The sequence below is a fragment of the Nannospalax galili genome, unplaced genomic scaffold, assembly GCF_000622305.1.
Source record: "Nannospalax galili isolate Female #2095 unplaced genomic scaffold, S.galili_v1.0 scaffold917, whole genome shotgun sequence".
NCBI lineage: Eukaryota > Metazoa > Chordata > Mammalia > Rodentia > Spalacidae > Nannospalax > Nannospalax galili.
In genome coordinates, this window is record NW_008340972.1 from 1420647 (window position 1) to 1447963 (window position 27317).

At 38.7% G+C, this 27317-nt stretch overlaps 1 protein-coding gene across 1 annotated transcript in view; it reads left to right on the top strand.

Moving 5' to 3' along the window:
* The window catches only part of Sox5 (SRY-box transcription factor 5), a 446577-nt gene that overhangs the window by 1117 nt on the left and 418143 nt on the right, over positions 1-27317 (top strand). Inside the window, exon 2 of the mRNA XM_017798952.2 lies at positions 95-133. Within this exon, the coding sequence (XP_017654441.2) occupies positions 95-133 (39 nt within the window). The remainder of the gene's footprint in view (positions 1-94; positions 134-27317) is intronic.

Consider the following 27317-nt stretch of genomic DNA (forward strand, 5'->3'; position numbering starts at 1 on the left):
CCATTGGTTTAGAAGGTTTAGACTTCACTTGACAGGTTCAGTTGGAGGCGATCATAGGTGGCGCCTGTGACAAAGGGAAATTGTGCTTTTCCAGCATGCTGACTGACCCTGATTTACCTCAGGAGTTTGAAAGGTGAGTACCGCTTGTGTTTTTTTGGTTTTGTTTTGTTTTGTTTTGTTTTTCTACCCTAATATATTGAAGTACAACTCTTTCATTTCACAGTCGTCTGTGAATCAACTGGGAAATGTAGACGGTGCTCCCCCCCGCAGCCCCCCAAAATGTGTTTGTGAGCACAGCTCTGAGCTGGCTTTTCTGTAATCTCGGGAACTGATTTCTGTTCTGGTTTCCCGGACCAAACTGAACTGATCTGCAAAGTGTCTGGGCTTTCAGCTAATGTTTTTAGGTTGAGTCCGATCTGAGGCAGGAAATTAAATGAACATTAAATCCCCCCCCCAATTCCCTGCTGCTCTCCTTTCTTCACTCTTACTTTTTTCCTTCACGATCCCCCACTACAGTTCTACACTGTTTAAAAGTGCTTTTGTACAGTGTTACCATATCAAGCATCTCTGTCTCATGTAATTTGGGAAGTGACAGAAGGCTTCGGTGGTAGTTAGAGCGGAGGCTGTGAAATTCCTATTTGATCCCTCTGTAAAACTTCAGAAACTGCTCAGAAAACCACGACCTTTTGTTGATGTAAAACAGCAAGGGTTTTTACTTTGCAAGAAAATTTCACATCCCAGTTACTTCTAGTAGCTGGTTCTTGGAATGTCAAAAGAGAAGAGGAAGGGGAGTTAGGAAACAGGGCGCCCCCTTTTTAAGTTTCCTGGCCACTTTTTTGTTAGCTGTCTTAACTGAAATTTGATAAACTGCATTTTTTGCCTCTGTTCTGATGGGAGTAAGTGTATTTGCAATTAGTTATCCCTATTTAGAGAGAGATGTACAATTGTCTTCCGTTTGACGTTCTTTCAAGTAACACAGGGTCTTTGAAAGAATTTTAGCCCTGTTCATGTCCCTGTAAGTACACATGTGATTTTTCAATTTGAGTTCTTATCCCAGTGTAAGTTCAATTTTTTGAACTATAGATAGATTTTTGTTTGCCATTAAAAAGAATTCAAACTTTGTATTCTGTATGGTGAATTTAAAAAAAAAAAAAAAAAAGCTAAAAAAAGCCAGGATGCAAGATACCCAAGATACCCAGGCTTGTTTCATTTCCATGAAAGCTACCTTCTGTATAAACATTTGTTGTATCTGACTAGGCAACCAAGCTAGGTGCTAGACCAGCTGGTTAAAAATATGCTAAGTCAAGCTGTTCATCGCTCAAACGCCTGAATTTGATAGGAAAAGACAAAAAAAGAAAGGACAAAGATTAAAACATTCTGGAAGTGAAGCCTTGGAAGGGAAAAATAGTGTCGAGAAGAAAATAACCCTTGGACATGGTCACACTGTTAGAGGAGCCACTGCCTGATCAGGGACTAGTGTAAAATCCCGAATACACACTTTAATGCTGTCTTTCGCTGTCTTTTTCTTTTTTCTTAATTTCACTCACTGATTCCATTTTTAGCAGTTCTGAATTATTTTTTTCCAACTTTTAATTTATTAACTCTTCAAACTAGTTATCTTTGATTTGCAAATATAGCCTTGTTTCTATGTAGATATTGAAGCTATTCATATTGGAACTCATTATTGCATCATGTTGCAATTTGTTAATTTAGCAGAGTAAGTTTGCTAGCTTGAAATGATCATTTCCCTTAATTCTAATTATACTTTTTGAAAATAAAACTCTGTCTGATTTGTAAGCCTGTTAATAGATTGTTCTTATAAAAGGTAGTTACATATTAACAGGCTTCAGCCTGTTTTTCTATATAGGCAAGCCCCTGCTGTGAACTTTATTTGTATTTTTTCAATTATCTCTTTTTAAGCCAAACTTTTCCCTTTAATATCCTGATGCCCATGTCTCTTAACATTGCTTTTTACCTTCTGGTGAGAATGTTTTTCTTTTTTCTTTCTGTGTTGTCCAGAGGGATATTCTTTTCAACTTGTTAATTAAGTCAGTGATAATCAGTATGTTTGTTAGTATGGACATCATATTTGTAAGTAGCACTAGTTAAAATAATTTTGAAAACTGTAATACAGTGTTAACACTTTTAATAATTTCCCCAGTAGATGCAAATAGAAATACTCACAAAAATCTCAGTAAATCATTACTATTTGTTTACATTGAATTTTTTTCCAGTCAGTGTATCTGTAGTCATTTACATGAAGTTGAAATATCATGGAGTTATAATATTGAATATTGATATTGTCCAAAGAGGGACTATATAATACAACTGTACTTACATATATAATCAGAGGGAAGGTTGTTTTTCTTCTTTGCCTTTTCAGTTATTTGCAAGTTTTATTGAATAAATAGGTCATTTCTATTGACTTAATTTTTACTCTGTTTGCTCACCTGCCATCAAGGCATTTTTCACTCAAACCCATTCAATCTTCGAAAAGAAAACTTCTTGGTTTCTTTATGAAAAGACAGAAATAAGTTGCTTGAGCTCAAGTGCCATGGAAGTTTTAAGTTTTCCTAAAGTCACTGGAGGAGAATTGTCTGTCTTCTATAAGCTTCCCAACATTGAGACGATTTCAAAACTTCAAGATTAGCATCAGAATATGGGTTTAGATGTTTGGATTGAACTATGTCTTTGTTTTCCTCTGTAGAATAATCTGACTGATAGAGGGTTCTTAAATTCTTAAGAAGTAGAAACTGTTTCATTGTCTGTTAAGAATGTTTAGGAGGTCAGTGGAAATAGTTCTCCGAAGTCAAAACCTTGAACTGCTCCATTGCAGTGCTGAAGCTGGTCATGATTACGGAAGGATCTAATTCTCAGGTGATGATGGAGAGGTAGAGCAGGCACTAGAGGAGCACTTGTAAGGAAAACCTTGTCTTGCAATTGACGTGAAGCCTATGTGGAATCATGGACTAAGAGTTAGGAAGGGCATTGCTGAGTGAAAGTCTGGACTCTCCAAAGACGGTCTAAAGTCACTTACCTTCTACTGTTACCTGGATGTTAAACAATGAAAAACTATAACCTCAGGTTTTGCATTTGAGAATGTCATCTATTTCATGATATTTAAATATTTAAACATCTTTGCCTTAACACAACTTTCCTGGTGTGTGAAAAGTAGGCATGGCTGGTAGTTGGTCAATGGTGTGACCTTCTCTCCCTCGCTCTTGTTTTTTCTTTGTATTAACAGTCATCCTGTTTCTCCTAATTGAATGAGGACAAAGCTACTTTATATACATTTTGGTTGTTGAATTCTAGAGATTTCATTTTTAAAAAATGGGTTGAAAATAATCTTTGAAAAGGGTAACGGCCCAAAAAGAAAAAAGTTTAGATGGAAGAACATTAAGTCTGCAGATCCTGGTGTTGTGTGTCTCTCTAAAAACGGGTGAAGAGAGTAGTCTGGTTCCAAATACTGTGAACATTGGGGGGACAAGACTTTATCAATAAAAGTCACCTCAGCTTACACTCTTCACATCCAGGATAGATTTATTTATAGTCAGACCAACTGAAAAAAAAATGTTTTTTTTTTTTTCTCCATAGAAAACTTTTAAATGTTATTCTGAAGCAGAGAATATACCTCAGGTGCTGTGAAAATTACTTTGCAAAACTACTGTGAAAAACCACCACTATCTAGCAGGGCCGCAAGAATATCACTGACAATGTTGGTGTTTTAATTAACTGACCATACTAATAAAATATTCATTACCCAGCCATTCATTCAGTGTGATTAGAGACTTTAAAAAATCCACTGTACTCTAGAGTGATAAGGAGCTTTAGGTTAGCAGGTAATCTCTAGGTGGGAATCAAGGGAAAGTTATATGCCCAGATTCTGTCCCCTCAGGGTGACTGTCAGCTTGTAAGGTTAATTGTAGGTTTTTAGTATGTTCTCCTACGTGCTTTGGTCATTTTAGCTCTCTTTCACTTACTGCTACTTTGGGGGGGTGCATATTTATGAGTCATTATAGATTTAATTGCCGTCTCAATAATTTGCAAGGTAACTGAACTGACAACCTTGGTTTGGAATGCAGTTTGCATGTAGTTGTTCATAAACCACACTTGTGTCCCATACCCCAGAGTTCTGTCGGAAGTCTTGGCAGGAGCTTGACTGATTGTCAAGAACAATGCAGGGTTAAATGCCAGGTGGCACTGTGGACCCATCAGGATTTAGCAGGTTGGATGGATACAGGTGTATGTGACTATCCTGACTGCATGTTTGTGCATTCTTACATTTCCCACATATAAGGATCATATGTTATCTACCTGTTCTTGGAGAGCTTTTGAACAGGAGTTTGTACGTGCATCAGACATGAGAGACAGACAGATAAGGAGATGTGTCTGGGTTTGGGACACACCACTTTTCTGTGAGTTGGAAGCCATTTCACATGGTTTCCATTCATAATGCATTTATGAAGCGCTGGGTGACGTCTCTTTTTAAGTTTGCTCTTCCTGCTTTCCATCCTTGATTCACCTAAGGTGCATTTATTGCATCATGCAGGCATTTGTTATGTAGTCAAAATACCACCCTTTTCTAGATTAGCTCAAAAGCATAGCTGATAGGTGGTGTTTACTTACATAATTTGTTATTCATCTATAATTTTACTGAGGTTAACCAATAACATGGCATGTAAACCAAGCTAAGTTTTCTTTTGTACTGATTCAGTATGTAAAGTCTCTGGTGCAGGTGACAGTAATGACCTCAGAATATGTTCAGAGATTTACCCAACACACGATTTGTCTTCTTTCTAATCTAAACATTGAGTTGAATAAGAAATCGATGCAATCACTGTGAGATCTTCCTTCCTTCATCCCGTGCTTTCCATTGAGGAACCATAGCATCCTAGTTTGTACTGCATGTAAAATTCAAATGCTTGTATGAACAGCCTCAGGGGTGTTTCTAGAGTAGGAAAGAGAAAAACTAAAGCCTGATACTATTTTGTGTCAATCCACAGTGTTTCTCTGTCCCGTCTCTCCCTTCTGACTTGCGTGTTCTCCCCGGCAGCGTGTAAGCAGCTCTGTCTTTTCTCTAGTGCTTCTAACCTCCTCACTTGCTAGCTGAGAGTTCTTCCCTCTCCTCTGGAGGTCCTGTGGCGTATGGTTCGGCTTGTCCAATAGGGGGGTGTGCGTTTCTCACCATCCAGTATATTTTTCCCTCGGAGCCCGAGAGCGAAACCTCAGTTTGTACTCCCAGCCTTGACAGCCTTAGAAGTCAGAGCGTCCAAGTTGCTCCCAGCGCCTGAGCCTTCTTTGTAGCGTTTCATTCTGCACATTGGGCTGCCGGGAAGGACCAGACCGAAACAAGATTGAGAAGAATTCTGGTGAGAACTGATTAAGAGGGATATGGCATTTTAAAAGCATGTAGTAAGCAAACAGAATTGTAGCATCAACAAAGATAATTAGCATAAACAATGTCGTTTTAGGACAGGTGGTTTAAAAAAACAAACAAAACAAAAAACCCAAATATGAACCCGATTTCAATGCTGCCAATTTGGAACCAGTGAACCCTAACCGGCACCTCAGGAGCATTACCCAGGTTTGTTGATAAACTTGTTAACATGCATTTTCTGTCCCTTTTGTATCATTTTTCCGGTCACTGTGCCCTTTTGTGCCCAGCTTAAAAGTAATTAATCTATTGCGAGGTAGTTTAAGGACCTTTTATTCATAAAACATGACAGAAGGAAAACTAAAAGCAAAAGCTTTTGGGTGTTCAGAGACATTTGAAATCAACATCGAACCTGAAATCAATTCAGACTTGATCTTGGATCCTTGTATTCTGAATCGCCAAAGCTCGCTCTTTCTCTCTGTCATCTAAATGTCACTTCAGCCTCTTAGCTCCTTAGCATTATTACTACATGTGCTATTGTACTGTTATTTGGGGTTGCTATTCTTTCCTGGGTCTTGATCAGCACTGGGTTGGTGTGTGCATGAGTGCTACTTTTTGATTTTTCTTTTCTCTAACTCAGAAGGTACAGCAGAGAGTGAACTGGGGGTTCGTGCACTATGAGGATGTTAGTCAGTGTGAGCCACATTGTCTAAACCTATTCTGCTGTCATGATGAATTTAAATCCATAGACATTTAGGCTTATTACTAAATGTCGTTCTCCTTGATGCCTTGTGCTGAAATGTTTTGACTTAACTGTGGAGTGTGGGTGAGGAGAAGTCTGCTTATTTCTCTTGTATTAATGATGAGAAGTTCTTTATTGGAATTAAGTTTTTTTTTTTCCTCCCCTCTCGTACTCTCTTGGAGAAGGAAGAACAGGGTTTCCAAATTGGTACCCTGGCGTTCTGGGGGCCCCTTCCTTACATTTTTAAATGAGGGAGTTTGTGAATGAGGTTTGGTTTCTTGGAGTTATAAAAATGTGTGTAAACTAGTAAACCGTGTCTCATTCATGTGCTGTGGAGATTTCTTGTACTTTATGGACAAAAATAATTTGGCTACTAACGAATTAGGGCTACCTGCCAGTTCCAACACATACTGTAGGTAAGAGAGGAGCACTCTGAAGAAAAGCTCCTGGCAGTGAATGGAGGAAAGTTTCATCTGTGGTACTGTTTCTAATTCTGCTATTCATGTCTCTGAAAAAAATATGTGTTCTAGAAAGGGAAATGTTAAAAAACGGAAGACCTGATCTCTCTTCAGAGGCGTGTGGAGGGTCACCTTCATAGTACTCACTGTGGAGGTGCCTGGGATGCCATTGGCCTTGATCACCTCCTCTATACCTTCCAGTCATCCCCCTCACACTGAAATCAAGTGTACTGAGAATGGATGCATAGGAAGAAGGTGCTTGATGGCGTGAGGTGTGATATTGGCTGTAGGAGAGTCAGATCAGCTAGGGCCCTGAGCAGCAATTTCATGCAGGATGGACCCTTTCATGTGGGGTTTCAGGAACATTGTTGAGAAAAGAAAGGAAAGGGTTAACTTGCTTTGCCACTTGATACATTTCTTAATCCAAGGGAATGAAGACAGACAAGCAAATCATGGTTTCCTGGTACATTTTAATCAGAATTTATTTCCAATTGTAGCCAGTGTAGAGTTTAGTACTGATTTTGATTTCTGTTTTTATATGAATTAGGATGGAGTAACCCACGGGGTGGCAAGCTGTTTGAGAGCTACTTAGGATGCTTTTACATGTGATCAAGACTTCCTAATATAAAAGGGATACAAGCACACAAAAGGAGAACTATATATTCATTTAAAAGAACATGGAGCTAAAAAGGACAACTTTGTGGTATTAATTTTTCATTCATAGTTAATATAGATTGCTTGACCAAGTTCTAAAACATGTTCTAATTGTCGAGTTAAACAATTATTGATTTGCCTCTAATTCTTCCTTTTGGTTATTTACTCTGGACCAGTTTGTTGAGCAACAGTCCCCAAAGTCCAAAGATTCTTTTTCTTTCCCCTTGTCCTAGTGTCCCTTTTGTGTTTTTCTTTTTTTTTTTTTTAGTTTTTTGTCCCTTTTTGATATTTGCTATTGAATTTCATAATAAGCTTGAAAAGAGATTGCAGGAAGATGTCACATAAACCTAGGTGAGCATTCCCTATCTTCCTGCTTATCTGATGTGGAAAACAACTCCACTGAAGGCTGTTTATGATGATGTAGGCATTCCCATCGTTCAGAGACTGGAGGATGAACTGGTGGTCAAACAGCTCCATTTCTGCTTAATTCAGTAATTCAGTTTTGATCTTGTGTGAAACATGACTGAATATGCAGATTATGATTCAGATTATACAGATTATGATTCAGATTGCCCCCACCTGCAGCATCATCATAGGAAGAAAACTTTAGTATTTAAAGTACCAATAATCAGAGCACCTAGGAATGGACAAAGATAAAATGAGTTTTATTTCCAAGAGTATAACCTTTGTTCCCATCTATTTCTAAACATAGCTTCATTTTCGGAAACAGAGGAAAACGTATTGTTTTCAAAAACCCAAAGATCATGGGTGGTGATCTTGGTGGTGTGATTGTTCTATAAATCTTAGTATTACTGGAAAAATAAAACAAATATGATTTGACCTATAGTTTAAAAACATCTGTTTTAAAAGTTGTCTTCCATAGAGGTAGAAACAATTCCAAAAGGTACTGAGAACAATTTAAAGAGTTAAAGCAAAGGAGCAGAACAAATAGACTTTTATAAGTAAAATTTAAAAATATTTAGAAGTAAGATTGAGGAGTCTACTTTGGGAAATATTATAATTATGCCCATATACAAATTTTGGAATTCTAGAGAAACAGTTTCACTTATAGGCAATTGACATCTTGGAGAAATTCTACCCACCTGGATGAAGCTGTAGCTTGGGACAATCTTGGAAGGAAGAAATACTTCCTAGGAATACGAACAAGTTTAATTTTTTAAATTTCCTTTACTATCTGATACAGACATATAATGATTTTCTAGCTTAAAGACCCAAAGATGCTACTGTGGGGGCATGTGTGTTAGAGAATTGAAATTGAAGAGGTCAGGTGAATCAACCCATGTTTCAGTAACATTCGGGGACAGTTGTGACTTCCCGTGCAGATAATACAGAAGTCAAATGTTGGAGACCCATACATATAAAACAATTTCTGTGGGTTTTTCAGTATTCTCCCTAAGGAATAAAATCTTTTCCTCTCTTTCGGCTAAGATTACACTTGTCAGTTTCTTCACTACATTTTTGATGTATCATATAGGAGACAGAATGAATACCTAGACATAGCATCTCAAATTCTAGTTCCTCACAAACTGAGACCACTTTGAATCCTAAATGTAGACTAAGACAGCGAGCTGAGGTTTTAAAACTTCTCTCTGTTCTAACATTTTATCATTTGAACTGGGTTTGGAAAGTCCCCAGCTCATGACTCCAGTGGTCAAAATTATTTTACTCATTCTAATGTTTGGAGATGGGTTATGCTATCTAGTCAGCCTCTTTACACTGCCAGTTGACCTATCAATTATATGTCATTGTTTAGGAACAAGTAATTTTCAATCTATATACTGTGTCTGATCGTTAGGAAGGATGGGGTGCCAGGTATTTTACAAACTACTTGAAATATGTGAAAACATAAGATTTCATGTGCCTCCAACTCCCAGGTAGTGCAGATCACTCACTCATTTCTGTCAGTTACTAATATCATAAAGATAAATCATGTGTGGCTGAGTGAGGTGCTGGGAGGAGACAGAAGCAGGAGCCTGGAACCTTGGTTCAAGTCGCTGACAATGTATTCATGAAAGTAAGATAAAATAATAAAAAAGATCAGATGGCTACAGATGTGGCAGTATATATGTTTTGTCCGAATAAATAATTGGACTGGAAAGGGGAGAGATAAGATTATAAACAAGTCATCTAAAGAACGACTTAGTGTTTGTCCGTCCAAATTAAACATGGATGGTTAATTTGATTATTGACACCAGGCTAGCCAACTCGGTGTGCATTAGATGCTGGTTGGCAATTTCAAGAAGAAAAATATTAAAACCTCTAAGACAAGGGCGGAGATTAGTAACCAAGAAAGATGCATTTAAAAGCTGTTTTATTTGCGAGATTGAGCGTCTCATAGTGTTACTATTTTATATTTGATGGGCTTCATGGTGGGCTTTAAAAATAGTGTTTGAAGGAAAAAACACAGTACTGGTGTGTTTCTACCATCAGAATCATAGTCACTGATACATAGCTAAGTACCCTCCATATTCTTTCTACTTTGAAAAATGTCTAAGGTATCATGAAAGTTTTGTACAAATTAAGATTAAGTTTTAAAGATAGTGTCATAAATTTGAGATAACATAATTCTCTGTTAGGATTATTTCTTTGCTTAAAAATAACAGCATTTTATTCTGTGCTTGTTACTTTGAATTTAGGAATAAAAATGGTTGTTATTTTCTCATTCTCTTTGTGAAGGTGTAAAAGTTATTAAAAAACTCAAGTATAAAGAACCTTATGAAATCAAAACTGCATTAAAACTATGACCAAAGAAAAATGTGCAAATATCCTACTGTTAAACCAGAGAGAAAATCTGGAATGTGTCCAGTTGGACAACTTGCTGCTAATATATTTTATGGTCCAGCATTTAGTTATGTACAATGTTGGCATGTGTTCCTGAGTTTCTAAATCAAGAATGAAAACTTTGTGATGCATAAGTCACCTCTGTCCCTTGGGTTTCAGCCATGCATCTATGAAATGGGCTTTAAAAAGTCAGTTTAAAAATTATTTAGCTCCAATTCTAATGAATCCCGCTTCAACTTTGGAAGTTTTATGAAAATATTTGGGTATTGCCGCATGCAGTCCATTGAATTCAGATTTTTGAAAGGTGGTTTAATATCTGACAAATGCAAAGTGATCAGCACTTTAATAAAATTATTCTTTGTTTGATAATATGTTGTTCATCTACCTGAAAACTAGCATATAAAATAATTCACGGAAGAAAGAGGTTGATTTGCATCTTGAGTTTACTGCTCATATGACTGTAATTTTTAAAGCGCTTACTGATCCTGGCTAACATACTAATTCCAACAATACATCTGTATTTGCTACTAATAGTTAAATATCCTAAACAAATCTTTCATCATTTAATAGGTAGCAAATTGATATACTAATAGTTGCTTTTTGAAATATCAGTATGTGGGGGAAATTTTCAGATTTCACGTAGTACTATTCTTTAAGCTTGGCAAATTAAATATTACTTGCATATAGTCATGAGAGTGATTCACTATGGAATAAATTATTGAACAATGTAAACCAGTGATTTTCTGTGAATGAAAGAAGTTCACACATATTAATGCTTCTTAAACTAGTATTTGTACAGATCATATGAAATTTAGAAAATACTACGTAACTTAAGGAGACTATTATGTAAATCCGGTGTGTTATGTATTTTCACAGAAAAAGAACACGAGAGGTTCTGCATGTGCGCCATATTTTTTACACTATAGGTGACAGAAGGGGAAATCTACAGATTTCTCTTCATGTGCAGAATTATAACAAATAACAAAATCACCCAAGAAACAGAACCCTTCTTTTTGATATAAAATTGTTTTCCACTGATCTAATCTGTTGAAAGCCAGGAGCCATCCACAGTGCTGACACCAATTTAAGAAGATGATCTTTTGCCTTAATTATACATCTGGGAAATGTTAGCTGAACATTCTGTGGAGAACAGTGAATACCTTACTTGCCAGTAGGCTAAAATACTGCTAATGATCGACATAGTGCCAGTGTTTTGATGGCTAGAACCTAGGCCGAATATGAATACAAAGAACACAGTTGGAAAAAGCACACATTTTATACAAAACAGATTTCAACCATCTGCTTGGCACTTGGGTTTACGACTATAGGCAGTATGTGAAAGAGACCACTGTCCACGTTATGAATGGCATCGCATTTATTGGTACCTTAAAAACCATAGGGCTTTTGAAAGCATGTATAACCAATGATTTTCTTCTGCTAAATAATGAAAACACGAACCTCAGCCAAAATTCTGTTCCCTCCATAATCTCTTCCATGTCTTTTTTCTAATCCTAGCAAAATGTTTTCTTGCTAATAAAATAGGTCTTAGTGCTGTACTTCAGGATATTAACCCTGAAGGAAGGGTGTGACCCTGAGAAGGGAAACCCCAGATGGTTATGAGATAAAACAGTGTTAGGAATAGGTGAGATCCCCTTGTCTGTTGCCTGAGTTCTGTGATTGGAGTTAGATCAGCATGGATTTAATGACCCCCCCGCCAAGCACTTCTGAAGGGAATGCTTTCTTATTGGCTCTAAATTTATGGTATTAAGTTAGAAAGATGCTGCTTTATCACAGCGGAGGAAACTTCAGGAAGCAGAGCAAAGTCTAATGATGTGGCCCATTTTCTTTACCTAAAAGTGAGGAAGAGCTTCCTGAAATGCAGAGGGGAGCAATCTTGATAAATTATAAACAAGAAGCTTTGAAATTGTCGAGTGTCCGTTAAGAGAGATGGCACACCATTCCTTAGTAAACTGCAGGAAAAATACTTTTATTGAGGAATGATGGCATCTACTGTGTCTCCTTTAATGGAAATATTTTTTAATCTCTAAATATTAGAAAACGGAGCTGTTAGAATGCTCTTGCTTATTGAGTTATGTAGGTTAGTGATGTGGGTTTGTGATATCATTTTTTCTTAGCTCTTGGGGGAAGAAGTAATTTTGTGAAATATAAAGAATGTTCTCAGAATCTAACTTATCAATTCATTCCAACATGGCAGCCAGAAACACCATATCCATGCTGAACCTTGAAACACAGCTAGTGGAGACCTCTTTGTACTGCAGATTTGAGGTCCACATTGGATTTGAACCCTTAAAGCAAAAGAAAGAAGGCGAAGGGTTTTATTTTTTCCCCTTTGATATTGATTATATATTGTCATGGCATTTAGATATATAGGTTTAAGATACAGTATTAAAATTATTTTCACAGCAAGGCCTAATGGCATGCACCTTTAATACCAGCACACAAGAGGTGTATCTCTGTGAGATCAAGGCCAGCCTGGTCTAAATAGCCAGTTATAAGCTAACTGGGGATGTAGGGAGACCCTGTCTCAAAGAAAATTATTTTCACGTCCTTTTACATTTTTAGTGTGGCTAATACAAAGTCTAAAATTCTGTCCTTGGCCCATAGTCTTGGCTCACAATGTATTTCTGTTGGATAATGCTGCTCTATACCTGTCTGTGGATGGAGTAAAAAAGAAAAAAAGCCCTCTATCAGTGTCTAGATTCTAGACATACACAGTTCAGTGGGGTAGTAATAGGTCAGAAAAATTCCAGGTTTATTAACTACCTTCCCACTTAGTTTTATTCTACAAGATGGTGAAATTTTATTATTTTTAAAATCTATAGCAAAGTGGCACTGAGATGCACATATACTATATATATTATGTATAGTATGTATGTATGTATGTATGTATGTATGTATGTATGTGTAAAATAAGCCATTTACCTGATAAGTGCTGTAAGTTTCTTTAGACCTCTTTGAGAAAATTATGTCAAGGAATAAGTTTAAGAATGGATTGGCTATTGTAGAGGTTAAGTGTTTGGAATGGGTGATTGTTTATATTTCTTTATTTTGCAATGCCGCTGGATACAGTTTTCATATCTCCCTCGTAGTTTGAAGGAGTTGGTGGCTGGATAGAAACACCTTCAGCCTTTGTCTCCCAGCTGAGGCTGCACACAGCTCCTCAAATTGACCCACAAGATGCGATCCAAGCTCTTTCACTATACATATGGAGATGTACTTATAAATATAGATGTAAAGACAGCGCCAGCATTCAGCATGTACGTATTATGTGCCAGACTCCACGTCGCTTTACATGCATCCTTTCATTCTTCCCTTCCACCAGTCTCCCTTCTCAGCACCCCAACTTCACATACAAGGAAAAGGAAACGTACAGAGACAGTTACCCCATGGCTATCTGAGCAGGGATTATAAACCTGGACATCCTTCCAGAGCCTTCCTTTGTATTTTTGTAAATTATTTTCTTTTAATTTGTCCCACTGATATGAGATAAGCTCGGCTCTTCGAATCTGCAGCCCTAGAGCTAAAACTGTAACTTTTAACTACTGCATTATTGTTGATCTCGGTAATAAATGCTTCTGTCACAGTATAATTTAGCATTATTTATAGGCAAAGTGTCCGTATATTTACATGAATATGTTTAGTGCCAGACATTGTTTTAAATGCTGATTATGCATTTAAAATTCAAGCATTACAAAAGACATATAATAACTGGGATATTAGTTAATTAATTAATTAATTGATTTTTGTATTCATTTTTATTTTTATTTTTGGAGACAAGATCTCACTATGCAAAGCAGGCTGGCCTCAAACTCACAGAGATCTACCTGCCTCTGGCCCCAAAGTGCTGGGTTTAGGAGTATTTACAACCATATTCAACTTGTGAGGTAAACATCTGATTTCTCTTTTCTGGAAAAACTCATTTGTGGTACAAGGTGGTGTGGCCCGTGTTGGATACCCAGTCAGATAGATTCATGCAAGAGTTTCTCTATAATGACTACTCAGACCCGATTTAAGAGTTACTTATTTCAGGACTGGGGAGATAGTTCAGCAGTTAAGAGCACTGACTGTTCTGGTAGAGGACCTGTGGTCAGTTTCTGACAGTCACATGGCACCTAACAACCAACCTTCTCTAACTTTGGTTATAAGGGATCTTACGCCCTCTTCTGGTCTCCGTGGGAACTGCACACACATGGTACACTTACAAATATGCAGGCAAAACACTCATACACATAAAATAAAAATAAAAAGAGAATACTGATTTTGAACTTACACGCAGAAGCTCCTTTCTGCTGTCAATGAAAACATGTAAAATTTCTTCTAACTCTTTCAATTCCTCTAAAGTGGACCATCTATTGAAATAATGTGGACCATGCCTTTGTTCATAAAGGTTATCTGATTACATTTTACTGCCTAGCAAGAAGGAACTCTCTTTATACAATAATAATTTTAAGTATGTTCAGTATTTACATGTTGCATGATGAAATTGATATGATACTAATCTTTTGCTGAAAGTTGTGTTCCTTGATTGGAGTGGTAGCTGGAGATGTTTGATAATTTTGAGTGGGAAATTAAACCTTGTCTGTTATAAAGTCATATGACTAATGACATGGTGGCAGGTTCCTGAGAACAGTCATGCCTGGGCATGGGAACTGTCTTCATGATTTTAGGCCACTGAATGTTTCATTTTTATTATTAAATTAACATGAACTGCTTTAGACTTGAAGTAATCCAGGAGCCTGTTTCATTTCTCTATTTTTCAGCATTGTTTTAATGTAGATGTGTTAGAGTTTCTGGCCTCCTGATACCCTACTTAGCCAGGAGGACATCTAGTTTGGAGAGAGATTACTGAGTTTCCCTGGAAAGCATGCCCACTGATGAGTGACGTGACCTTTGCAGCTGAATTGACTCTGCCCGCACATCTCAATATGTAAAGTCGGTATATAAGAATAGACCCATTTCATTGGTCCATTTTACCGGTCAAATAAGAAATAATATGTAACTCAGCATGTTGAAGAACTGTACATCATGTTTCCTTAATAGACTTTAATAATTTAGGAAGAATCCCAAGAATATCCCATATGCAGGTAACATAGGATTAATTGCTGATATAAAACGATTAAGTCCTTAGTAAATTCCATTGACTGAGCTCTTACTAGAACTTCTTCCTAAAAGAAATAAACAAATGTTTAGGCTTAATTTTCATGCTGACATGTTTTATAAACATATATTTGTGTCATAACTATATTACAAACTGTATTATGCATACAGATTTTGTGTATACAGATATGTATGGATATATGTATATTCACAGAACTATAAACTTACTATGGAGCACATGTATTTAAATTTGTGTAACTTATATTCATATACACATATGAATACAAAGATAGTCACTCAATATCTTATATTCATATGATCTATATGCTGCCTACATCTGTGCACATTACCAATATACTCTATAATCTATAAAAGTTTGATTCTGTAACATTTCATATGTATACATGGAAACATAATAACATGGATTATTTATAAAATTAAAACCCTGGCTAGGGATAACTCTGCATTCTCTGACAGTCATAGTGAGTTATTTTCCATTGAAAAACAGCTATCCATTTTATCAGCCATTACAGTTGCTTCTTGATGGGGCCTAGTGCCTGTGGAATGACTTAGTTTGCAGATCTCTAGTATGACTTTATAGATGTATTGCAGAAGCCTCCGAGGCCTTCTTCACATTCCCATTTTTAGTAGAGACCAAATAAGAGCAAGAGAGCTGAGGAATAGGGAGCTCAGTAGGAGAAAGCACTTCTATAAGTAGCTTAAACTAATGTTTGCCAGGTATGGAGATTTCTTGGTGAAAGGATACAGGCAGACATCTAAGAAAAGGCTAACAAGTCCCTTAAACCATCTCCTTTAAATAACAGTTGTTACATCCAGGCTGTTGCTAAGAGATGGGGAACAATCAGTTCTTGACTGAGTTGTAATCTTGCCTAGATCTGAGGGCCCTCCCACCTCCGTCCTTAAATTGACTCCAGGTTTAGGAGTGTGCAGAGTCAAAGCAAGGCATGTCCCTGCTTCAGGTGAATGGCTCTGAGAGTTGGGGAGACCACACAATAGAGGCAGCTGACTTCCTCCTATGACGCACACTACAACTTTGATTATTCCCTGCTCGTTCTGATAAATGAGTGGTTTCAGTGATTTGGGGCAACACTTTGTCTCACTGAGCTGAGCCCTCCACAATGATTAACCTTCAAACATCACCCTAACTTAGTGAACTGATTAACAGATAAGGGAACTTGATTTGTTCTCAGATGACGTAACTGAACTTGAATATAAGAGTCACTGTCGGCTGTGCATAGTAATGTACACTTTTAAAACCAGCACTTGGGAGGCAGGCAGATTTCTGTGAGCTTGATGCCATCCTCATCTACATACATACCAGGCTGGTCAGGGCTACCTAGTGAGACCCGTCCTTAACCCAGCAGCAGCACCCACATCTCTTTGGATTCCTCTGAAAGCACTGCGTGAACAATGGCGGCATGAATGCTGTGTCTAGCTGCAAGAAAGTACTCATCATGCAACTTAAAGGAGTTGAGGTAGGGTGTGGCTAGTGGAGGAAAGAATCAGAAAAAGTGCACTTCACTCTTGGTCATTATAAGGATCTTATTTAAAAATTATTGCTGTTTTCATGAATAAGTGAGTACTTTTCCTTAAAGCCCAGTGCTTTTGACAGCGGTGCATTTATTTCATAATGCTGTTTATAAAGGCAGTTAGTCACTTATAGACAGTATTACTACATCAGATTCATCAGCCCAGAATTTAATTTTTCTTGGAGACAGGGTGTCACTGTGTAACCCTGGCTGGCCTGGACCATGCCATGTATACCTTACCTCAAACTCACAGAAACAAGTTTCCCTTATTTCATAGAAATAAGTCTCTTGACTACTGGGGTTAAGGACATGCAGCACCATGCCTGGCAGACAGAATACTGTTTTTTTAATTTCACAGTTTCTTTAATCAAAACTAATCAACAACAACAACAAAAAAAAACCTCCTAAACTTATTCAAATAAAGAACTCGTTTGTATTTTCTCTCTCTGTGTAGATATGGGTTCCTGTGGGCATGTGCACACATGTGAGTGGTGGACATGTACGTGTGGGCATGTGTGTAGAGGCCGGAGGTCAATGTCAGTGATTTCCTTAATGACTTTTCACTATAGTTTGTGAGATGTAGTCGCTTATTGAACATGGAGCTCATGGGTTTAGCTAAGTGCTCTCTAATGAGCCCCAGAGATCTGAGTGTCTCCACCTCCCCATGTGGGAGCTGCAGGTGCATGGTGCCCCTGTGCTGGATTCTCACAGCTGTGCTGGGAATCTAACTCAGACTTTCATGCCTGCTCGGCAGGCACTTTACCCACAACCATCTCTCACGACCACGTTTTGTTAAAGTAACCCAGGTGCACAGATATTTTAAGAGTTCTAAGGCCACTCACATTCCACCCCTTTCCTTTATCTCCTTATTCTTGGTCTTCTGAAGAGTTTAGTCATAGGCTAGGACCCTTAACAAGTATGATTGACATTGGCAACAACCACCATACCATCAGTATATCTAATAAGGTTAATAGTCAGACAGTACCAGTATCTAACGTCATGCTTCCTGCCACGTTTTCTAATTGCCTTGGGAATACTCTTGATGACATATTCTTTTAAAAATTTTACTTCTTTTATGTATATGAGTATATTGCCTGCACATATGTAAGTGCACCTGTGTCATGAAGTGCCCAGGAATGTCAGTAGAGGGGACCGGAGTTATAGACAGTTATTAGCTGCCATGCGGATGCTGGGATTCGAACTTGGGTCCTCTGCAAGAGCAGCCAGTGCTCCTAATTGCTGAGCCGTCTCTCCATTCCCCCTGATAACTTATTTTTAAATTAAGGATCAAGTCCACCATTAGGCATCATCTTTGGTTGTTGCGTCTATTTTGTCTCCACAAGTTGAGAATAGATGGCCATGTTTAGTGTTGATGTTGACACTGGTATCACAGGCTACTTGTCTAGGTTCAAGTTAAATGGATAATGTTTAACAAAAGTGCTGGACCATGGTCCTTCTTTATAGCATTTAGAATTATAATTGGATTTATAATATAAATTATAATTGAATAATATTGGGATGTGCTGGATTCATGGTGACTTGAGACGGGGCACTTGGGTTTTCAGAAAGCTAATCTGTCTTTTGATCGCTGTTGGAGCGAGGGAGTTCTGCGCAGCATGGGGCCATTGGTACTGGATGAGACTGAAGGTAAAGGGTAGTGCTTGCTGCATCTAGGAAGCCATCATAATTTACCCAGCTCTCCAAAGATGGTCATAAATATAAGACATTCTGCAGGCCATTAAAAGTATCCATTGCAGAGTCTATGTAACAGCAAGATGAAGTAAAGTTAGATTTTTTTTTTTTTTGGAGTTTATATCTAAAACTGCATAGTTTACTTTTTATGAAAAAATCCTAGCCATCAACTGTCACAGTTAAAACTGACTCACTTTTCTCTCTGTTTTCCACTCACTGTTCTCATAAATTGAACTCGGAAATGGTCTGGTCTGTGTGTCTAGAAATGTTTTGAACATTCTCAGAAAAATTAAGAGCAATGACAGCAATTTTTCTGTTTTAACTCTACCATCTTAAAGCAGGTGTCAAAGAGCTCAGGTTGTAGTTCAGTGCTGGATATTTGCCTGGCCTTCTCAAGGCCTTGGGTTGGAGCCCCTGCATTGTAAAACCTTCCTCTCTCTGTCACTGTGAGTGTGCAGGCAGGCCTGGGTATATGTGTAGATCTTTGGTCTCTGTAGAGACAGGATGGGCTCCCTTGAGTCAGTCACTGGACTTTTCTATCTGCTTCAGTGCAGCTGTTTGTGACGTGTTGAAGGTGAAGCACTTCTTTCTACGGTTATTTTGCAGATTACTAGAGACAGTCACGGCTACTTGAAACTGGCCCTTCGGCATGATATGAGTCCATTTGCCTGATTCAGGCATTCAGTTAGTACCAAGTCTGGGTTGCAGTGTCACCACACAGAAGGACCTAAAATATCTGTGTGCCAGGATCCTAGTTTGCAGTCTTTCTTGGGTTCTCTTTCTTTCTCTCTCCATCAGTGGCCACAGAGCTTCTTTTGTGACTTCACATGTATGCACTCTTCTAAAGTCAGAAAATAAAGCTGAGCTTGTTTATGTTGTTCCTGGGTAGATGAATAAGACGGAATATTGTGAAAGAAAAAAAAATCATCCAAATTTCTGCATTCAGATAACTTATAAACAGATTGGATGGATTCAAAATGGAGCATTCTACCTTGTTCTTGGAAGGTTTATAGAACAAAGTCGGCCTCACCCACCTGAACAATTCAGACATTTTCTCTGCATGGTGCCCTTCTCCCCACAGGAGTCAGCAACCAGCTCCATTTATTGGTTGTTTACTTTTAATACCCTTCATTCCACTAAGGTCTGTGGAGAGCAAAAGGAAGGGGCAGAATGCTGGGTTTGAACAGACAAGAGGCTTGTGTGGCCAGAATAGGGATGGTAAAAAATGTGGGAAAGCCTGGGGTTCAGCAGCCTGGTGACTCTCCCTTGGATGGAATGGAAACACTGAAGAACGATTTAATTCAATTAAACCGTTAAGTTGTCATTATCCTGATCATTGAGGGACCATGCTACACCTCACTGCGATTACTAAATAGAACACTTTTTTGTTGGTTCAATACAAGCTGTCATGTTATGTTGGGTCTTAAAAATAGTGGTTCTAAAGATAGTTTTAAATGTATTAGCAATACTCAGGTGAAACCACGCATGCTCATCAAATGGGAAATTGCTTTATAAGTATAAAAGTTGCTCACTTTGATGCATTCAATCCATTCTCAGTAACTTTATCACCAGCTGGATTTTGTGATGATTTTATTTCTTCTTTCTTTCTCTCTCTTTTCTTTTCTTTTTTCCCTCCCTCCCTCCCTCCCTCCCTTTCTTTCTTTCTTTCTTTCTTTCTTTCTTTCTCTTTCTATCCTGGGTTCCTCCCTCCCTCCACCCTCCATTTCTTTCTTCTTTCCTCCTTTCTTCCCACAGTCTCATGAGACCCAGGATGGCTATACTGGGACTGAATAATTTCAAATGCCCAGATCTCAATTTTCTTCTATTAGATATTTATGGTCAGATGTTTAGCTACAGACCAGCCTGTGAAGGATGAATTTTTCAGACTCCTGGGTTTAGTTGCCTCTTCAATACTATTCAGCTAATACTACAGAATTAGTTTTTGTTTTTATTGAATTTTTGTTTATTTTTGTTTATTTCATACAAAACATCTCAATCATACCAAACATCTCAATCATACAAAACATCTCAATCATACCAAACATCTCAATTTTTATAACCCCCGTCCCCAATGGCACCCTCCCATAGCCCCTCCCACTGGATTTCATACATTCTGTCATTTGTGTCAAGGCCTATTATGTCAAGTAAGTGTCCCCAGACGTTCCTCAGAGCACGTTCATCTACTGAGGTCTACTCGGCCTGTCTAGAGTCCTTTATTTTCGGAAGATCAGCTTTTCCTCACCTAGAAGTAAACAGCTGACAATATTTTTTCAGCTGAGATTGGAGTCTGCTGTCCATTTCCCCAGTTCTGTGCTGGGTTTTCTGTCTGTGTGAGTTTGCACGGAATCTGTGAACTCTGACACCAAATTCTTTATTAAGCAAAAAGTCAGGACTAACAGAGGAGGGGTAGCCACACTGACAAGAGGCTTCGTTTAGTCTCTTGGTTTAGTCTCTCAACTGACGCTTTCCCTTCCTGTCTTCGTGTCCAGGATTTAGCCCTTTTTGATAATGTAACATGATTTAAGACATTTTTATCATCTTGTTGAATTTATAGATTTTAATTGTAATTTATAGATTTTAATCCCTGTTTGAGGGTTCAGGGGCCATTGACCTTAAAGATGAGCTTCACACAGAATAATTCAGATTTTGTGTTCATTAAAATATTTTTACATTTCAATTATTCAGCTTTAACTTTTCAACATTTAAAATTTGCTTCTGAAAGTCATTTTTAAAAATATAAATGGGGCTGGAGAGATGGCTCAGCGGTTAAGGACACTGACTGTTCTTGCAGAAGACTCAGTCTCAATCCCAGCACCCACGTGGCAGCTAACAACTGTCCGTAACTCCAGTTCCAGGGGATCCGGGAGCCTCTTCTGTCCTCTGCGGGCATTGCACGACACAGGTGCACTTACCTGCAGGCATAACACTCATACACATAAAATAAAAATAATAACATATTTTAAAAATAAATCATAAATGCTAATTTATTGTTTTTATTTGGTTATTTAATAAATTCATTTATCTTAAAATAACAGCTACTTTATTATGGGTAGAAAATTTTAATTAGGAAAGGATAATAAATAGTCGCTATTAAGGCACCTATAGCAGGCTCTTTTCCTTTCCATGTAGTTTTCCTTCTTTGTTTTCTTCCCCATTAAGCTTCTCAGGCATCCGGGCCGGCCTTGAACTTACTATCCAGAGTTCCACATCTCTTGCTTTTCGGGGAGCCGAGATGACAGTTGGGCATCACCATATCAGGCTTCTTTTAGGCTCCTAAGAAAGTGAGTCCATTTTTAACCATTAGCTATTTTTGCCTGCTAATTTTGGTAGCTGTGAGACATGGGCTTCTTAAAGATCATTGTCAGAGGTGTAAGTGCAATTTTTAAAAATGAATAATAGCCGGAGGATGAAAACTCTGTCTCCAAAGAAGAGCAAGTGAATTTCTTTTTTATATATAAATGGCCAGTTTGTATAAGGAATGAATAATGAAAAATTAAAAAGTCATGCCAGTTTATAAGTATTCACTTTTCTATGATTCATGCATTTTAACAAAGAAACAAATACAGACATATGAAATTATTTTTAAGGACTTAGAAGTTTGATGTCAAGGAACGGAAAAGGCAAAGCGGTCACATGCCATCATAACATCAGTTTCTAGGGTCTTGGAGACTGTAACATGGTCATTCCCGCAAAGCCCGGCAGCCACACGGGAGGACTCAGTTACATTAAGGCGGAATGGGAAGATCCCCATGTCTGCCTCAGTGGGGTCCTCTGCTAATAGATGCCAAGCATGAGACCTGGACAGTCTGCTCTGCTTGGAGCCTCACGGGTCTTCCCCTGCTGACTCCTGGCTCCTTGGCTTTCCCTCGGTTTTCTCTGGCTGAGCTCCTTCCCACCAGGTTTCATTCCCCAGTTTGTCCTGGGACTCAGGCTACATTGTTGTCCTTCCTCACTGGCCCAGTGGGGCTTCTCTGGGGAGCACAAAGACTTAGAGATGCCCATACCTGTCCGCTTCGGCCCATATTCGTGGCCGCCTGACCTGGTGGAACTGCATGCCATAGACACCCCAGAGACACAGAACTTGGTCGGTTCTGCAAGCTGGAATGACTGTGCTGCTCAAGGTGAGCATCCTGGTGACTCTGAAAGGGTCTTTCCATTTTGTGATTTCTATCATCAGCACGTTAAAAGTATAGAGTCGGGGTTCACTTGTGACCGTTAAAGTATAGGTGAGCAAAACCAAGAGTAATTTAAAAGGGAAAGTGAAAGCAATCAGATGTGCTATTTTGCATATTTTAAAAAGATGGATCACAACTTTCTTCTTTAGAATAAAATCCAGAGGAATAAGTTATCCTTAAATTATGGAGAGAGGCTTTCTTGGTATTATAGAGCCCCATGAGGCAGACAGGAACATTAAAGTAGCTCCTTGCACAACCATCACTTTAATAAGGCGAAATGCTTACCATTAATTATGGAGCATATAGTGCTGTGGGTCTCGGGTCTTGTAGCTCTGCATGCAATGGATATAGAAACCTGTAATTCAAAATAAGGAGAAAAGGAAAGGAAAGGGAGGGATGGAGGGAGAATTAATATCTTTTTGAACAAGTAGTTGAAGAGAGTTAAAGGGAGAAAGAAAGTGAGAACCCAGGGATGCCCTACTTCCAAGGTTAGGAGGACACTTCTTCATCTCAGAAGCAGGACCCAGAACCTCCCTCCGAGTATTTGTGTAGTTTATGTTGGGTGAGTTCAAATGGTGGCTATAACTGTTCAGGGCAGCAAAACAAGTCTGCAGTTCATAAGAATATAGTGTGTGTGTGTGTGTGTGTGTGTGTGCACATGTGTATGTATGTGTGTACATGTGTGTATGTGTAAGTGTATACGCATGTGTATATTGTGTATATGTATGTGTATATGCATGTATAGGTATTTATTTTGTGTGTGATTATATGTATATGTAAGTATATTTTGCGTTTGTATTTGTGTATGTAATTGTGTATGTGTGCATGAGTATGTGCTTGTATTTTGTGTGTGTATGTGTGCAAGAGTGTGTGTATTTGGGGCATGTATGTGTATGTAAGAATGCATATTTTGTGTGCATGTCTGAGTATGTATCTGTGTGCATGTACGTGCATGTATGTGGGTGTATGTGTTCATCTTTTCCAATGTGGGCACGAGGGTGGCACACTTGTGGAGGTCAGAGTACAACCCACGGAGTCAGTTGTGCCTTTCACTTTCTTTGAGATGGGATCTCCTGTTGTTCATCAGTGTGTAGATTAGGCTCACTGGCCCAGAAGCTTCTACAGCTACTCCCGTTTCCTCCTCCCCTCTCCTTTTAGGACTATTGAGAGTTGCAGATGGACTCTACCACACCTGATTTGATGTTTGGAAAAGCAAAGCGTTATCTACTTTTGCAAACGAAGTTCTAAATTTACCTGTTCGAATTTCGCTTCATTTGTAATATCTAGGTACTTTCTTTCTCACTTTCTATTTTTATGAGTCATCTTCTTATTTTATGTGTATATGTGTGTGCCTGAGTATATGTGTAGGTACCATGTATGTGCAGTGTGCACAGAAGCCAGAAGAGGGTGCCAGATTTCCTGGAACTGGAGCTAAAAGCAGTTGTGAGCTCTCTGATGTGGGTGCTGGGAACCCAACTTGGGTCCTCCGGAAGAGCAGGAAGTGTTCTTAAACACTGAGCTGTCTCTTTGGCCTTCTTTTTCACGTTTTACATGGACAGTGATAGTTAAGCTTTGTGAGAGCTTTCCAGTGCATAACAGAATGCTGCTTACCTCCCAAACCAGTGTGGCTTGATCACCAGTCCTCTGGGACGGATTGCTTAGCGTTTCACTGTCCCCTGAAGTTCTTGAAATCGTTTTTCCACATACCTTTCTATCACCTGGTGGGCAGGATCCGTCAGCCATTTTACCCATATACCACTTGACACCATTCCAAAGGTGTTACTCAGACCTGGCCTCCACATAATGCTTCTGTGATGGAAATGTATGTGGTGATGCTTTGAAGAGGAGCTGGGTACTGTTGGGAATGTCTGTCCTGGGGGCGCACCATGTTGAGGTTCAGGGCTCTTCATGGAAGCAGTGGTTTAAAGCAGGCTAAAACCACGACCTGAGGATTACGTGAAATCGTGAAGTGGTTACAGCAGTGTCAGGACAGTTTACAGCAAGAATCATTTGAGTCAGTTTGTTCAAAACCGCCATGTTTAAACAACATTGAGATAAGCAAATAAAATTGTCAAAGAGCTGATTACCAAAGAGATATACTCTTGCAATCACAGAAATATTGAATTTCATACAGAGTTCTTTTGTGCTCTATCCTATAGAATATTCATTGTGAAACAGTACAGGCTGGTAGAAACCTTGTAAATAATATTCAAGACAACTAATGAAATTATGACTTTACTGCATAGATATCTGCCTACCACTTGTTTGTATGAACTTTTCATCTTCCTATTTAACGTGGTGATGGAGGAAAGGACAATACTTTACCCACCACCTCACTGTGCCAGTATATTCCGAAACTACTTGTTATGTAAGTGAGGAGTGTTCCATAGTGATGTTAGGTGAGTTAGGAACCACTTTATCGTTATTTCTGTGCTAGGGAGATGTTAAAAAATCACCCTAATATACCACTTACTCTTTAATAAAAATTAACTCTATTCATTAAATTAATTCACATGTAACACTCAGGATTACTACTCAGGCAATGTATGCAGTTTTTTTGTGTGTGGGGTTTGAGAGAAATTCCATTGAACCTGCCAGTAATCAAGAAGCAGAGCCTCGTTCTGATGTGTGGGGCCATGGAGTGTGGTTTGTGGTTATATTATAAAGACGTTATAGTGCTATGATGAGTGCAGAAACCGAGGTCCGTGATAATACAGTTATGATAATTTATTGGCGTGATACATGCAAAATACACTATGGCTCGTGTTTTCTTTTTATTAGCATTTCATGAGACAAGAATAAGACGGTTTTAAAATTGAAACTATGTGGGTTTAAACATACGAACTCAGGCAAGCTTTGCTTTAGTTTGAAAATGTTGATCTCGTTGAAGTACCCTAAAGCAGTAGTTACATAGTTATACATGTGAGTGACTCTGTGTGTGTGTTGCATAGATGTGTATGTATACACACAGATATACCAGTAACCCTCCCTACTGTGTTCAGTTTATGGATTTCTGTGATTCATTTACATTTAGAATTTCTTTAGAGTTAACGTTTTAGAAAATATTTATTCTGTGACAGCATAACAAATGTTAGAAACAGGACTGAGAGATGGCTCGATCCGTAAAGTGCTTGCCTAGCAAGCATGGAAACGAGTTTATTTCCCAGAACCCACAGAAAAAGATGGGCATGGTGGTATTGCCTTGTAATCCCAGCACTGTGCAGGCACAGATGGGAGGATCCCTGGGGCTAGTCTAGACTAATGAGGGGAACCCCAGGCCGGGAAGAGAGAGACCCTGTCTCAAAGTCAATGTGGGCAGCAGCTAAGTAGAAATAACAGCTGCAGAGGAAAGACACCTGAGGTGACCTCTGGTCTCTAGTTACACAGGCACACACACACAGACACACAGACACACAGACACACACACACAGGCACACACAGGCACACACAGACACACATACATTCACACAAACACGCAGAGAGTAAGACAGAGATGGAGACACAAACATAGACACAGACACAGACAAACAGGCACAGACACTACACTTTTGTATTTATTTACTAATTCAAGCTATTTTAATCAACATTTATGGAGAAGTGAGGAGAAATCTCCTTCAGAACCTGTCACTTGAAAGGTAGAGCTGTTAACGTAGACACCACATGACTCTATTAGTCAAACACCTATAAACAGAGATTCACAAATTGTCAAGGGATCTCAAAGAAGGCAGAGAATTAATGTTCTACAACTCAGAACTTCTGTTCTGAGACTAGGTAGTTAGTTACATAGGGTTCTAGAGCACCAGATTTAGAGTCGAAAAGACATAAGGCAAAAAGAATACCAGTAAGTGGAACAGCTTTGGGCCAGACAAGAGCCCATTATGAGTAAGACATGTACAAAACAGCTTGGCTAGAGTTAGGTATGGAGAAGCTCAAAGTCTTGGAAGGTTGTTATCTCCAGTCGTTGGGAAACTACTGCTTCTTTGAGCTGCAAGCAGAGATTGCTTCTTAGGATACAGGATCCTTTATCTCTGGGTGTGGTCCCACTCAGTAACTCCACAGCACGGGCCATGGCCTGCCTCATTACCTGCTGCAGTGCTAGGTCCATTCTTGGGAGTTCTAAAGATGCACATTGAATTAGATCTTGGTCTCAGTGTCTGCAGAGTTAGGGTTATCGTACCGTTTATCCATGTATATGTCCATTTTGTCTGATGAGTTCCACCTTCTCCCGTCTCCATCACTCGGTATTTCTCTTAATTCTCTACGTGCATTCTGCATTTATTATTTCTGTCGTGACATCAAAATTACATTCGATCTCATCATTTTGGGGGATGCTTCCATCGACTAAATAAGGGAGTGTAACACATACCCTTTGTGGCGTCCCTCTGACCTTCGTTCTACCTGAAATCTTGTCTCTATTAACACAGCAGAAATGCTTATCAAATTACATCAGATTTTAAAACAATATGAACTTGATGGATGTTGCACTTATGTTAAATGTAGCATATAAATTTCAAATGAGCTCAGAGTAGGGACACACAACTTTAATCCCAGTACTAGGAAGGCAGAGGCAGGTGGATCTCTGTGAGATCCAGTTGGAGGCTAGCCTGGTCTACATAGTGAGAGTTTCAGGTTATCTGGGGCTACAGGGAAACCTTGTGTCAAAAACACAAAACAAAACAGAAAGTGACCAATGTTACCTATGAACGTTGAGAGACTTGGCTCTAGGCTCTCATTTTCCCTGTGACTGTTTTC